The following is a 13,224-nucleotide window of genomic DNA, read 5'->3' on the forward strand; positions in this document are numbered from 1 at the left end:
TCGAGGGAGGGGATTTTCCCTCTACTCGAGCAGGTCCAGAGGAGGCCATGAAGGTGCTCAGGGGGCTGGAGCACCTCCCCTGTAAGGACAGGCTGAGAGAGTTGGGGTTGTTCAGCCTGGAGAAGAGAAGGCTCCAGCAAGACCTTACAGCGGCCTTCCTGTGCTTAAAGGGGGCTACAGGAAAGGTGGGGAGGGACTCTTGATCAGGGAGGGTAGGGATAGGACGAGGGGTAACAGTTGGAAGCTGGGAGAGGGCAGGTTTAGACTAGATACAAGGAAGAAGTTTTTCACCCTGAGGGTGGTGAGACACTGGACCAGATTGCACAGAGAAGCTGTGGCTGCCCCCTCCCTGGCAGTGTTCAAGGCCAGGCTGGATGGGGCTGGGAGCGACCTGCTCTAGTGCAAGGTGTCCCTGCCCATGGCAGGGGGGGTGGAATGAGATTATCTTTAAGGTCCCTTCCAACCCAGATGATTCTGTGATTCTATGACATTCAAAACCCTGTGGAACATCAAAGGCTATACAGAGCATGGCTGGATAATAAATACAATCACAAACAGAATAAGGAGGAAAAGACCTCAGAATATAACCAGGAAGTAGAAGCGGGTACAGTACTCCTGTCAGTGAGACTCAGTCATGCTTTCGGCTGCTTGGCATCAGAGCCTAGATGCAATCTCACCGTGTCCAGACACCATGATGACACAAGTCGTGCAATGCTTTCCATCTGGAAAGGGCAAAAATATGTGATCCACAGATAACGTGCCCTTTTATTTCACACCAATTGCTGTGCTCACACATGTCCTCATATGATACTCATTCTGTACATAGAGACCTTCACTGCCTGCATTAACAAGGTAATTCAGACCATTTATCTCATCCTTTCAGGCCAAGAGCTAAACACATCAGTTCAAGCACTAACAGAACTACTGAGGTATGTCAGAGCAAGTCAGATCAAAAGATACAACCAGGTACAAAGAGACGCTGCTCAACTGTTGGTGCTCCTTAGCATCTGTTACATCCTGTCACACGCTGGCAGCCACAGGCAGCTCCTCTGCCCCAGACACATCTCTGCTGCACAACACACAGCAGCATCAAGTCCCTAGGCATCACTGCTGGAATAAGAGTCAATCCAGTACCGCTTCAGGGGGGCTGTGCTTCCCTGCCCAAGTAAATACCAATCTGTCAACCCTCCAGAGGGCTCTCCTGCTTCATGGAGGTATGACAGCTTGCTCTGAGATCCCTGAACATGGAGCTGCATTGTCCAACACTGAATCCACCCAGCAGCAGCTGCAGAGGTCATTTCTACTTTTATGTTTGTCAATGAGAAAAAGAAATAACAAAACAACGAAACTACGCTGCCTTCCCCACAGCACAAAGCATCCCAAGAGCACATACAAATTCCAATTTTTCTCCCCAGCATGCTCAGATATGCCAGCTCCCCAGCACTGTGTCTTTCATAGCATGTAACTCTTCACAAAAATGTCCTTCTGGATGAGGAGATATTTTGAGTAACTTCATAAATATGGAAATAATGTCCATCTGTTGTCTGCATCTAACAGCTTATCACATGAGAGTACTCCAGCAACTCATGGAAGTTTTCAGACTTCATGGAAATAGCTGCAGGCTGGAAAATCACCGAGATTCCAAAACATTCAGGCAAGTGCTGGAATAAAATACTGAAGCGAAACATCCTCATGGAGCAAGATGAAGTGGACAATTCTTTTACTTACAATATCTGTAAAGAGAAAAAAAAACCCCACAAATCCAGTTTAAAGCAGGAAAAATACTTTAAAATTACATCTTCTACAGAATACCACTGTAAGGATACAATGCTTCTACCACTTCTGACAGAAGGATGACTAGACATATCACCCTGTGATATTAACATCCTTGAGGGTCTATGAAGTATTACTAAAGAGTCTATGAAAGCTGATACCAAAAAGGAAATATGTAATGAATAGTTTCATAATGCTATACCCACGATTTAAATCTTCTTTGGGAAATTCTTAGCATCTGCACTAAGCCATAGCACACAGATGTTCTTACGAAAAGCATACAGAGTTACCAAAACAGGATAAAAAACTCTGCATAGCCTTCTGCTAGAAAGAATTTACCGTTTCTCTGGTTAGAAACACTAGTTGCATAAAAAGCATTTTGGTATCAGAATCAATTTGGTGCTGAATGTAAGAAAGCATCTAAGAAGAAAAAAAACAAACCAAACATGTCAGTAAATCCCAGTTTCTCTGCCAGAAACTAGAGGCTTTGTTTTAAGAGTTTCAAAAACATAATACCTCAAAAAACCAAAAATAACTTCAAAACAAAGACAACAAGAAAACATCCATGATTAGTCAGTCTGAGTATCCAACTTGGTACTTAAAAACCAGTCCTTGGGTAGAGTAAAAATAGCCGTTTCAAACAGAATATATGCTGTTCTCCTGAGGTGACAAGTATAGCCAACATCCCTCCTTAGCTGGAGTTTGCAAGCAGAGCTGTTGAACTTACTGCACAATGCTTTTGTAGGATTGACCTGCTGTCCAGCAAGCAGCTGCAGCAGCTTCTTGATGTCTATGCGTGCCTCAGCCATGCTTTCTGGATCTCTGCCTTGAGCAGAACTTTGACTTCCATCCTCTGAAGCTAAAGAATAAGAACACAAGACTTAGTCAAAACGTCAGAAGGAGTTTCAACACCTGTAAGGGCACACCTGATAATCACAGAACAGCTGGTGCTCAAACAGGTTGCTTTTCAGAAACAGCAGTGCAATGAAGAGAAAGCCCAATTTTCCACAAAGTTGTCACGGGTACTGGAAGAGATTGTCCCCACAAACATGAAGCAGCCATTGACCTTCTTTAAGGTTTCAATCGAAGACTTCAAAGTTCTTGATGCTATTTTGCAAGGACTAACAGAACGTAAGTACTGTTACCAGCATCACACTTCAGTAATGAGACACAAGAGGCAACAAACAAGGAAACTTACCCCAGGGAGGATTTCCCAAGTCTTTAAAATGTGTTGTTACAGATACTAAGTCAGTTTCTATTTTCAAGTTCATTTCTCCACTCAAGTTTGCTTCAATCACCTGCAATACAATCAATCTGAAATTTTAGGCAATCCACTTTCACACTGCAGAACTACACAAGAATAAAGTGCACCTCTGTCCAAATACAAGCTTCCAGAAGCACTTCAGTGCCTTCCCAGCTCAACTGTATTTTTTGAACGTGGTTTGAACATTTAAATGTTCAGCTACAAAATGCATTTCTGCATTTCTCATTATTCCTGCATGAATTCTCCTAGACCAACCTCCCTGAAATTATTGAAAGAATGCAATTCAATTGCTTTCCAGTACTTTTTGAACAAGTACTGTCTTTGGGAAGTTCACGTGCTGAGGAAAAGGTTTTAGAAATAAGAGACTGAAGCTGGAGATATCACAACCAGAATCTCCTATAGAGTGGGAGATGACCAGATGAATGCTCGCAAAGAATGGCCAAGTACTATTTGAAAGAGCTTCAAAGCCCTTTTCGCAGCACTGACCTTGACCAGTTTTACTACCAGGATGCATCTAGCATAAATATTTAATTGTGACACTTGATGTTTTTCTTTTTTAATAACAGGAAAGCATGTACAGGATGCCATTTGCAAAACTGCCAGAAACCCAGCGTAATCTCTCAACTCTTCCAAGCTTTGGAAGACAGACTGTCCCAATTTCAGGATTCTCAGTTTACAGACGATTTCCCATTTATCAAAATTGGCATTAACGGTCCCTAAACCAAACTATTCCAAAGCTCTGTGCTTACTTACTAACTTTCACATGAGTCAGTTCTGGTGACTGAGACTAAACCCCTTTTCTGGCCAACTGCAGGGGGCTCCTTTCAATGGAAGGCCCAACAACTCTCCAGAAACCCAGGGTGGACTAGAAACCCACCGGGTCAGAGCCTAAAGCACAGGCTGACATCCAGAAGCTATTAGTAGGCCTTCCTTTAGTTTACCTAAAGTTCATTCAACACAGACACTTAACACAAGACTCACTAAATGGGCATTTCTTCAACAAAATCACCTGGTAAGTCTCCAGCTGGCTTCCTGAAGGACCACAATTTCTTACCAGCTATAAAGAGTGGCTTGTAGCAACACAACGCCATGTTCCTTCAAGGACTCAGTACAAAAAGCACCACTTTCTGGGAAGTCCAGGATGAGCTCTAAAATAAATCCCATCATCCTCTTCAGTCCTTAGGCAGTCTTCAGCTGCCTTTAGTCCAATGTCTGACCCATCGCAAAATGAGAGAACACATGGGGGCACCAGTTTGGCACCAGGGAAACAGGCTACATTCAAGATAACTTAAGGTCTGTAGCACACATGCCTCAAGTGCCTTAACTTACAATGGAATTGCTGAGATTCTTCATTCTCTCCACAACACTCTTCATTGGTTTCAGCACTGGTAGGTAAATACTGACCTAGAAAGACATAAGAACTGCATTTGCACAAATATTTCATGTGTGACTGGGATGCAATGCATTTATTTCTCCTTTCAATTCTATTTTTTTTTTGGACTCAGTTACCTATTGAGTGCAGGGAGCACTCAATAAATTAACTACTGATTTAATCAAAATCAGCAAATGACTCAGGAACAGAGGAACTATTTCCCCTTACACCAACAGGCCACCACTCCAGCAATTGCTACAGACGTACTATCTCAAGTCTGTGTTCAAAAACAGAGACAGGTTTTTGCACCCTAGATTCTCACATGAACCCACATCTGTGTTACTGAGCAGTTAATAGTTACTACAGCCAAAAAAGGAAAGGACACTATTCCCATGGTACCGCAATAATTTCTGCAATTGCATCAGTGTAAATCTGAAATAACAGAACAAAATACATCATGTTTCTACTGAGTCATATGTCTTCAGAATTTAAATGCTCATAGCTGTAGAGGTAACAGACATCCATAACCTCAAATAGAAGCACATTTGCACAAAAAACTATCCATGCCACTCTGCTAAATCAAAAAGGACACAGGACATACTAAAATCAGGAGGAAACACGTACATATCTAACTCTGCCAGGCAGGCCGTAATTTCAAAAAGAACAATTACTTGGGACACTTGGTACCTAAACAGCTGAAACAGTCTAAACCTGTGTGGTTTGGAGGTGCTCTGCCTAAAGCCATTCAAATCATTTGCTCCTCCCTTCCTCCACACTGAATATCATGGCAACAACTGGTAACCATCTGCTCTGTTTTTACAGGTTCTGGACTCCCTTCTCAAAATGGAAGCCATGTCCCATCCCTCTCCAAACCTCTAGCCTCCAGCCTTCCCCTCTTTCCTTTCATCTCCTCTCCAAAACCCACCGGTAGTATACCCTGCAGCAATAGCATTCCACTTGCACCCTCCCCTTTCTGTAGGGAATAGAGAGGCTTACATCAAAGTCTGGCACACAGGGCTCTCTGAAGTCATCCCATAATCTTCTGGGAATAACCCCCACAGGAATGTCATGTGTCACAATCCTACTGCTGCTTGATAAGGATGGCTTGAGGGAAAGAGAGAACACTCTTGCAGTTAAAGACAGGAGTTGAATTCTGACTTCAAATTTTTCAGATCCACTCTGGGAAATACTATAACTGAGTGCCCCAGACACTCAGTTCCAGTTTTCCAGAGGTTCCTATCGGTCCCCTATTAACGGGGCTTCCCTTTTGAATACAGAAGAGGTTGTGAGGTACTAATCGTTAGTATCTATAAGCTATCCTTAGAACTGAAGAGGTGAATCAGTGACGAGATGTTAACAACAAAAAAAATTTGGAAGACAGCAGTTTGAAATGGAACAGCAGGACAATCAAAAGCAAAACAAAGAGCCAAACGCTACACTGAAACCTCCTTCACCTAATGGCTTTAATGAGAAGGCAATCATCCACAGAAGATTTAGAAGATAAAGGAATGGAGAAAAGTAGACATTAGAAAAAGGTGTTTCAACGACATAGCTTTCATTCTTCCTCCACCTATTTTCCTTGCTTTTTGGAAAATACAAAGCTTGTTCTGTGTGCTACCAACCATGACAGCAGGAAAGGCTAGTGACATGGAAAATGGCACGATTTTTCTTTATTTAGTTTTCTAGAATCACACCAAAGCTTCTACTTGATCTTAGGAAAAGCACTTAATTTTTAAGAGCTTTCTTAATAATGAAGATAAAAGCATGGTTGCACTTACCAGTTCCACAGCAACTCTGAGGCAGGGACAGTGTTTGTTAGTCAACTTGATCTTCAGTGCCTTAGCACTCTGGGCAGTTTTTAATGCTCTCGACAAGTTCTCGGGCACCAACTCTAAATAGATTTCATTGTGCTCTGCAGCTACTCCTTCCATCTGAAATTCATCGAAGAAATTCTCCTAAAAATAAGTTGGGAAATAAAGTAAAGCAAATGAAAAAAAAAAATTAAAAAAAAGAGAGCAGGGCAAGTTTTACTTATCAGACCTCAAGCTTAAAGCTGCATGTGTGCAAATGGGAAGCTTTCTTCTGCCTGGCATCACCTGCAGGAATCAAAACAGGCTGCATAAGCATGAAGGCCCATTCCTTCAGGCTAAGCCTATTAATTTCAGATCCTCCCCTAACAGCTGTCAGTCCTCAAAACAGGGGGTATGACGGGTGAGTTACGCTTTCCTGGTTCCTGTTTTGGGCAGGCCCTTGTGGGCCAGCACACGCTGAAGCTTTACACTGGTGACAACCAAGGTAAAGCAGGTCCCCAGCCAGAAACACCAGGCCTGTGGAACTAAAAGGCAGCCCTGCAAAAATTAGTGCCTTCAGCGACCACACAGGCCTGGAGAGGCCTGGCACACCTCAGGTGACGGCTACAAGTACAAGGAACGCCTCATACACCAGACTCAACTGCATGCTCTGGTTTTTGTGGTTACCGAACTTCCCCGAGCTTACCTGGCACAGCTCACACCACATACTGACGCCGCCATTTGCTACTTTATCGGAGAGGATGAAATACAGCTTGCTGACAGTAAGGCGCAGGGTGCAGGTCTTGGCTAACTTGGCGATTGTGTTCACTACACCTGGCGAAGGAGGGGGACGTTATACCGGTAACTGCTTCGAACCCCTCGCCCCAGGGGCGACAGCGGAGGAACGTGCAGCCTCCTAAACCGCCGCTTGTGCTGAAACTCCCAGACACCTCGGGACGAAAGAAAGCGCCTCCCGCCGGGAAAGGCCTCCGGGCCTGCGGTCTGGGCCTCGCGGCGCCCTGCACGGGACGGCGGCCGCAGACGCCCGCAGCCTCTCCTCTCCCCTTGCCCCGGGAGAGGCGGCCCTGGCCGCTCGACGGGGCACAGGCGCCCTCCAGCCCGGCCCCCCCGGCCCTGGCATACTCACGGCTGAAGTGGTTAACGCAGGCGAGATCCACGATCTTAGCCCGAAATCGCATGGCGGCGCCCGGCCCGGCCCACTGCCGACCCCGCCCGCTGTCGCAGCGCCGCCCGCCGCTACAGCGGTCCGGCGGGGCGGGCCCGGCCGGGTGCCGGGCAGGGAAGGAGCGGGCTGGGGCCCGAGGGCTCCAGGAGGGGAGCGGCACCTGCAGCCGCTGTCCCGCTGGGCGGAGGCGGGGCCTGCCTGGCTTTCGGCACGGCGGGCCGTTCCTGGGGCAGGGCCGGAGAGCTCAACCCAGAGCAAGGCCGCTCGGAGCCTGCAGGAGGGGTGTATAAATCCACACATCTCTATGGCTCCCCGCACTGCTGGCTTCTTGAAATCCAAGGGGCCTCTTGCAGCAGAAGCCCTCGGCCCCCGAGGCGGAGCGCTGTACCCCACGTGGAGCGATGGCAGGGGAGGAAAGCACCGGCATGGACCTTGGCTGTGTGCTGCCTACACGCTGTTCTACTGTGGGGCTTTAATAGCGAGCAAGTCACATAAAACCTCTGGTGGGAAATCCTGCCAGCTTGCAGAGAAAACCTACCAAATGGGAAAATAATATGCCGGATCTCCAGGCAGGCTGATAGCCTGAGAGGCGTCTGCGCCATATTCGTGCTCGTGTTTGTTACAAAGAAGGGGTATGTGGAGGTCCCAAGAGACTCAGAACTTTATTAATGTGTAGGGATCTTGTCTTCAGGCAGGGATTTGCTGGTGGGCCAATATTCCAGCAGTGTTGTGAAGCTGCCGACTAATACCACACTGCTGCTGAAGAGCCCTAAATGAACACTATACCTTTGTCCCTCGTGCTGAGATTTAAAAAACAAACCCAAGCCCAATTAGTAGAGAATCTACCACCAGCCCTCTGGAGCTGAGCTCATGGCTGTATGTGAATCTCAAGGAGACAGGTTGCACCAGGTACTGAGCTGTCTCCTACTTGGTGCTTAAACCATGTCAGAATTCATTTTGTCCTAGCCAAAGCGTGACAACAAAATGCAGGTTTTATTTAGAAAGCCCAGGCTATTTTCAGCAGCAAACATTTAGACATCTCCAGGCAGATCAAGGAATTTGAGCCATCTAAGACTAGAATTCAAAATAATCAAAACCCATGCCAGTTGCATAAATATCTCCCTCACCATCCTTCTAACTCCTATTAAGTACCTATTTGCTTCATCAAGCTCCAGAATAGTTTTTAAAAAAAATAAATTTCAAAAGTGCAAAGTTATATCATAAAGTGAGTTGCATCAAGTCAAGTGCTACTGATGGGCTCAGAACACCTGAAAGCATTAACATTTCATGGACGTATAAAACCTTGAATAAAGTTAAACAAAGTTCAGAATTTTGCAGATGGAGACCTCAACCTATTCAGCCCAGTAACAGCTTCATTACAAAGCCTGACTTGGAAGAAACCCTTTCTCTCTAATTAGACAGTCGTTCAATAGTAGTCCCTGACTTCTCTTGAAGAGGGAGGGGAGGAATGTGAAGCTGTATGGTGATATGCCAAACTGATTTAACAACCTAATTTAAGCTCCTTGAGAACAAATGTCAGGTTCTCCGATTGGTTTCCATTCACACATGCGATTTCCTCTGTTAAAACTGAGGGTAGAGCATGTCACTTCGCCAGTCATTTCAAACTGGAACTTGTAACTGCTGTGGCCTTTTTGAAGTGCCTGCTTCAGCAATCATCTTTGTTCAAAACAGGCAGGTGACAGCAGAAGCTAGGAAACACAACACATAAGTTTTAGAAGGTCTGATAAAATAACTAGAGCTTAATTTTAAGAGTCCAGACCTTTCTCTTGTATGAAGACAAACGAAGAACTAATTCACACCAGAAAAGATTTACTACTATACCTAGACAGGTAGAATCACCTCAGAAAATACCCCAATGGTATAACTGGCCAACAAAAAATGGGAGCATAGCTCAAAGGTTCTGCTTTTTGTAGAAACATGTTTAAAAAGTCCAGACAAGTCCAAAACTTGTATTCTGACAAGGGATGACTGTATGATTGAGCATACAGTGGAATACTTCTGCCAATACAGCATGCTAGGATACAGACACCCAGAGAAGTACTTTCAGTATAAACACAGCTATACAAGTTAAATAAATATAATTTCTCCCAGACTAACTTACTCCAGCATCCTGTTCATCTATGCACAAACAGACATGCAGTTTAACTGCTTTCCAATATTTATGACAGGTTTCTTTTCCTGGAGTAACTACATGTCTGTCAGGGATTTTTTGAATATCTGATAATGCAGCTACGAAGTCAGAAGCCTGTAGTGCAGGATCATCCTGATAAATAAACAATTGCAGATGTTTACTGTCCCCTGTATTTGGGTGGGGAGAAGTGCTAGAGCTGAGTATTTTAACCTGAGATCAGCTTTGATGGCTAGCACTTTGTCTCGAAGGGCCCTGGACTGCTGACATTCATTTCTTAGCAGTTGAGGCGGCTTTTCATGCCTTAGTTGAGGAACATGAGAAGGTGTGGAGGGAGTGAAAACTTGAGCAGTCTCTGATACACATAGTTCAGGACAGGCCACATGGTCAATTGTCATGTGAGAAAGAAAGAGAAGAAAGCAAAAATCTGCAAATGATGAGAAAAACCTGAAAATCTCTGCTTTAATGGACTAAATATTTTACACAAAATAGGATTTTAGTATTTGGAACACGTATCTGGATGAGAAATTTACTTATGCAATTTCTGAGTAATGGAATTATACAGATAAATTTTTCCATATGGTGAAAATTGCTATACTTTCCTCACCTATTTATGGACTTTGACATTTTACAGCTCTTCAAATACTGTAAATTTGACACTGTGTGTGGGAGGTACAAGTATTATTTTTATATGAGTGATTAGTATTTAACAGAAGCAAACACCTTCAGGTATTAATGATTCAGATTTTGCTTATTCAAATGCAGTTTGATTGGACAGTACAGAATAACAACAGAATTAAAATCAGGCTCACATTCTAGCACACACAAAAAAATTATTCTTACCGTCACATTAGCAGAACGGAAGATTTTTCATGTAAATGGCTTTGTGGGTTTTTCGGTTTTTGTTTCTGAATTAGTGTAGCTATAGATTTTCGGTCTTGGAAAGCTCTTATATTTTCCCCTGCGAATTTCATGGACTTCAAATGTCAGTGTTACATAAAAATTCTAAAGGCAACAGGATTATTCTGCTCGCTGTGAGGATTTGTGGGTCAGAATGTTTTTCCATTGAAACATCTGGGATCCTTTTCTCACCTTGTTCCTTTCTTTGTTTTATTTGATCTATTTTCCATTCATTTTCTTTACCAAAATTATTATCAATACTTTTATTGTCAACCTTTGCTTGCTTTTGCCCTTATTCCATTCCAGATATTGTGTCCTCATTTTAATGCAAGAAAGATGAGTAAAGGCTACACACAAAATCCCCATAGCCCTCAATCACCAAAATGCCCAGTGTCCCAGCCATCATACAGCTTCAACCTGAGGCAAATTCATTTCTGCAGATCCTTATCGGAAGCCTTCGTGATAGACATCCGCAGCAGTGCCTGCTGTGTGCAGGTATTACCAATACTGCTAGACATTTGTCATTGACCTAGCTGGCTGTGTTACACTCACTTTGGTCTCTGGGATGCCCAGAATGCCAGCAGCTACATCTGCAACTAAGATCAATGGACACTTTGCTCTGCATGGTTTCACTTCAGAGGAAGGAACCTCTCGGAGGGCTAGGAGACTGCATTGGTAGTCAGGCTCTGAAGAGGCACAAAACCCACTATGCGTATCAATACCAGCTCTTTGCACCAGAGCTGACCATGCCAGCAGCACTGGCACAGAAATGAAGACAGAGTGGAATGACCCAGACTACAGTACTAGCACAAAGCTGGAAAATGGCTAAGGGCCAAGGCAGCACCAAAAAAAAAAAAAAAAAAAATAAAAAAAAAAATCGACACTAACGCAACCAAAGCCGTCACATCACTGGTGCTGGCAGAAATTAGTCTCATAAAGTCTTGCCTCAGGTGTGGCTGGAAGGAACAGATGTCAGCAATGGTTTTCTTGGTGCCTGCAGCAATCACCAAGGTGCTGGTCTGTAGCAATCACCAAGGCTCTAGAGATGCAGGGTGCTGGAATCCAGAAAAAGCAGGTAAGGCGGCTGGATGGCTTGTAAGGCACTTCTCATTTGGTCTTTCTTAAGCTAGTAGCTTCCAAAGCTATCAAAAGGACAAGGCACAATGATCTGACCAGCCTCCTGGATCTGAAGATTAATTGTTCTGGCACGAAGCCCCACAACTTGGAAGCTGCTATGCTAAGAGCCATCAAACTTCTGTTGCATTGTTCTAAGCCACAACAATACAAGTATGTCTGGAATGAAAGTCATTCATATGAAGAAACATGACTATCAGCAAGATCCAGAAAGATGCTTTTAAAATCAAAATGTAATCAAAAGGAGTCAGACACAAGGCATTGCAATTCGTTGAGGAAATAAGAACTGAAGGTTCAGCATATATGTTACCCCTTATGTCACGCACAGAGCATAAAGAACATGCCAGCTACAGATACCACGAGGACAGACTAACTCTGGTGGCAGAACTGAAGAACGGATGTCTGAACTAAGAACTTGCTTCTATAGATTAGCAATAGAGTGTAAAGTAATTTGATCAGAAACCAAATATTTATACAGTATTTTGTATAAATTACGTAAATCCACAAAATATTCAATTTACATTTTCTAAAATACATGATTTTGCTATAAACTTTGAACAGTCAGTATCAGCTATTCCAACCCAGAATTTTACATTTTCCGTGAATATTTAGAAACTTTAGTTAATCAATTTTACTTAAGTGTCTTTATCAGGGAGCCTAGAATAGGAGGCGTAAGATCTAAGGGAGGTTCTTACAAAATTCCATTCACACCCAAACCAGCCAGTAGGTTTTAAGACATTACCTGAAGTAGATGTAAAAAAAAAAAACTGGCAAGGCAGAATAAGCTAAAGCTTGTGTCTAAATGAAAGTATGATGCTACAGGCATTGATACAACAGGGTGTATCCTGTATTACCAAAAGCAGTGTGCATCCTGTCTGTTGAAGCCAGCAGCACCTAATCAAGCAGAACTGCAGGAAGGTGATGACGTTTCTTTAACGAGTGACTCGGCATGCTGCAGACCAGAACCTCCAGGAAACAAGATCTGTCAACAGCAGTTGAGAGCCTGCAGCTCATGCAGCAACTCAGAAACTGCTGAGAGGACCAACAAACACAACTTGGTCCTCAGGTGCCAAAAAAGGTTACAAGAACCAGAAGAAATTGTAAAGCGCTTACTGCAACTGAAAGTTACTGGCCTGATGGAAGACAAGCCTGACAGCAAAGATGTGGCTCCAAGGACACAATGCGTAGGAGAAGGAATTAAGTGTAAACTGTATGTTGTCACCCGGAGTTAAAGATTTCATTATCCAAGTTCACAGTTGGCTTCAGCAGACTAAAAGCCTTTTGACCTTTTTATGATCAAAAGAAAGAGGAAAAAAAACTGACACCACATCAAAGCTGCAGCAGAGTCTAGGTCCCAGTACAACGAGAAGCTGCATTAGCAAAGCTCACCCCTTTGTACGGTTACAGTCAGGGGGTGAAAAGAGAAGTTTTCAATGGATTTTTAAAACTACCTCCCCAGCCTCCAAAGCATACCAGAGAATTCTGGACACATGCAATATACCCTCTTCCCAGTGGCCAGAACTGCCACATGGTGGGCAGTTCACTCCATGAAATGACCTCATAGGTAACTTCCTCCTGCCCCTCAAAAGCAGTATCTATATAAGCTAGAAACAGCAGTTCATTCTGTGTTATTCAAAAAGGCCAACAATAACACAA

At 43.8% G+C, this 13,224-nt stretch overlaps 1 protein-coding gene across 3 annotated transcripts; it reads right to left on the reverse strand.

Moving 5' to 3' along the window:
* Positions 1-715: 715 nt before the first annotated feature.
* Positions 716-7,410, reverse strand: HUS1 (HUS1 checkpoint clamp component). 3 transcript variants are annotated; one of them, XM_086467946.1, is made up of 8 exons: positions 7,347-7,410; positions 6,906-7,033; positions 6,188-6,364; positions 5,406-5,513; positions 4,367-4,441; positions 2,972-3,071; positions 2,501-2,632; positions 716-1,733 (listed from the first exon to the last, which is right to left on the reverse strand). In XM_086467946.1, exons 1-8 carry the CDS (start codon positions 7,396-7,398, stop codon positions 1,651-1,653), a joined length of 855 nt encoding a protein of 284 aa, XP_086324072.1. In that variant the 5' UTR covers positions 7,399-7,410; the 3' UTR covers positions 716-1,650. The 3 variants fall into 3 exon arrangements, with proteins under 3 accessions (XP_086324072.1, XP_086324073.1, XP_086324074.1); XM_086467947.1 differs by having other exon boundaries at positions 2,501-2,616; positions 2,968-3,071; XM_086467948.1 differs by lacking the exons at positions 6,906-7,033; positions 7,347-7,410 and adding an exon at positions 6,450-6,563.
* Between the last annotated feature and the right edge of the window lie 5,814 nt (positions 7,411-13,224).

This window comes from Leptosomus discolor, chromosome 7, assembly GCF_034619465.1.
Source record: "Leptosomus discolor isolate bLepDis1 chromosome 7, bLepDis1.hap2, whole genome shotgun sequence".
NCBI classification, from domain to species: Eukaryota; Metazoa; Chordata; class Aves; order Leptosomiformes; family Leptosomidae; genus Leptosomus; species Leptosomus discolor.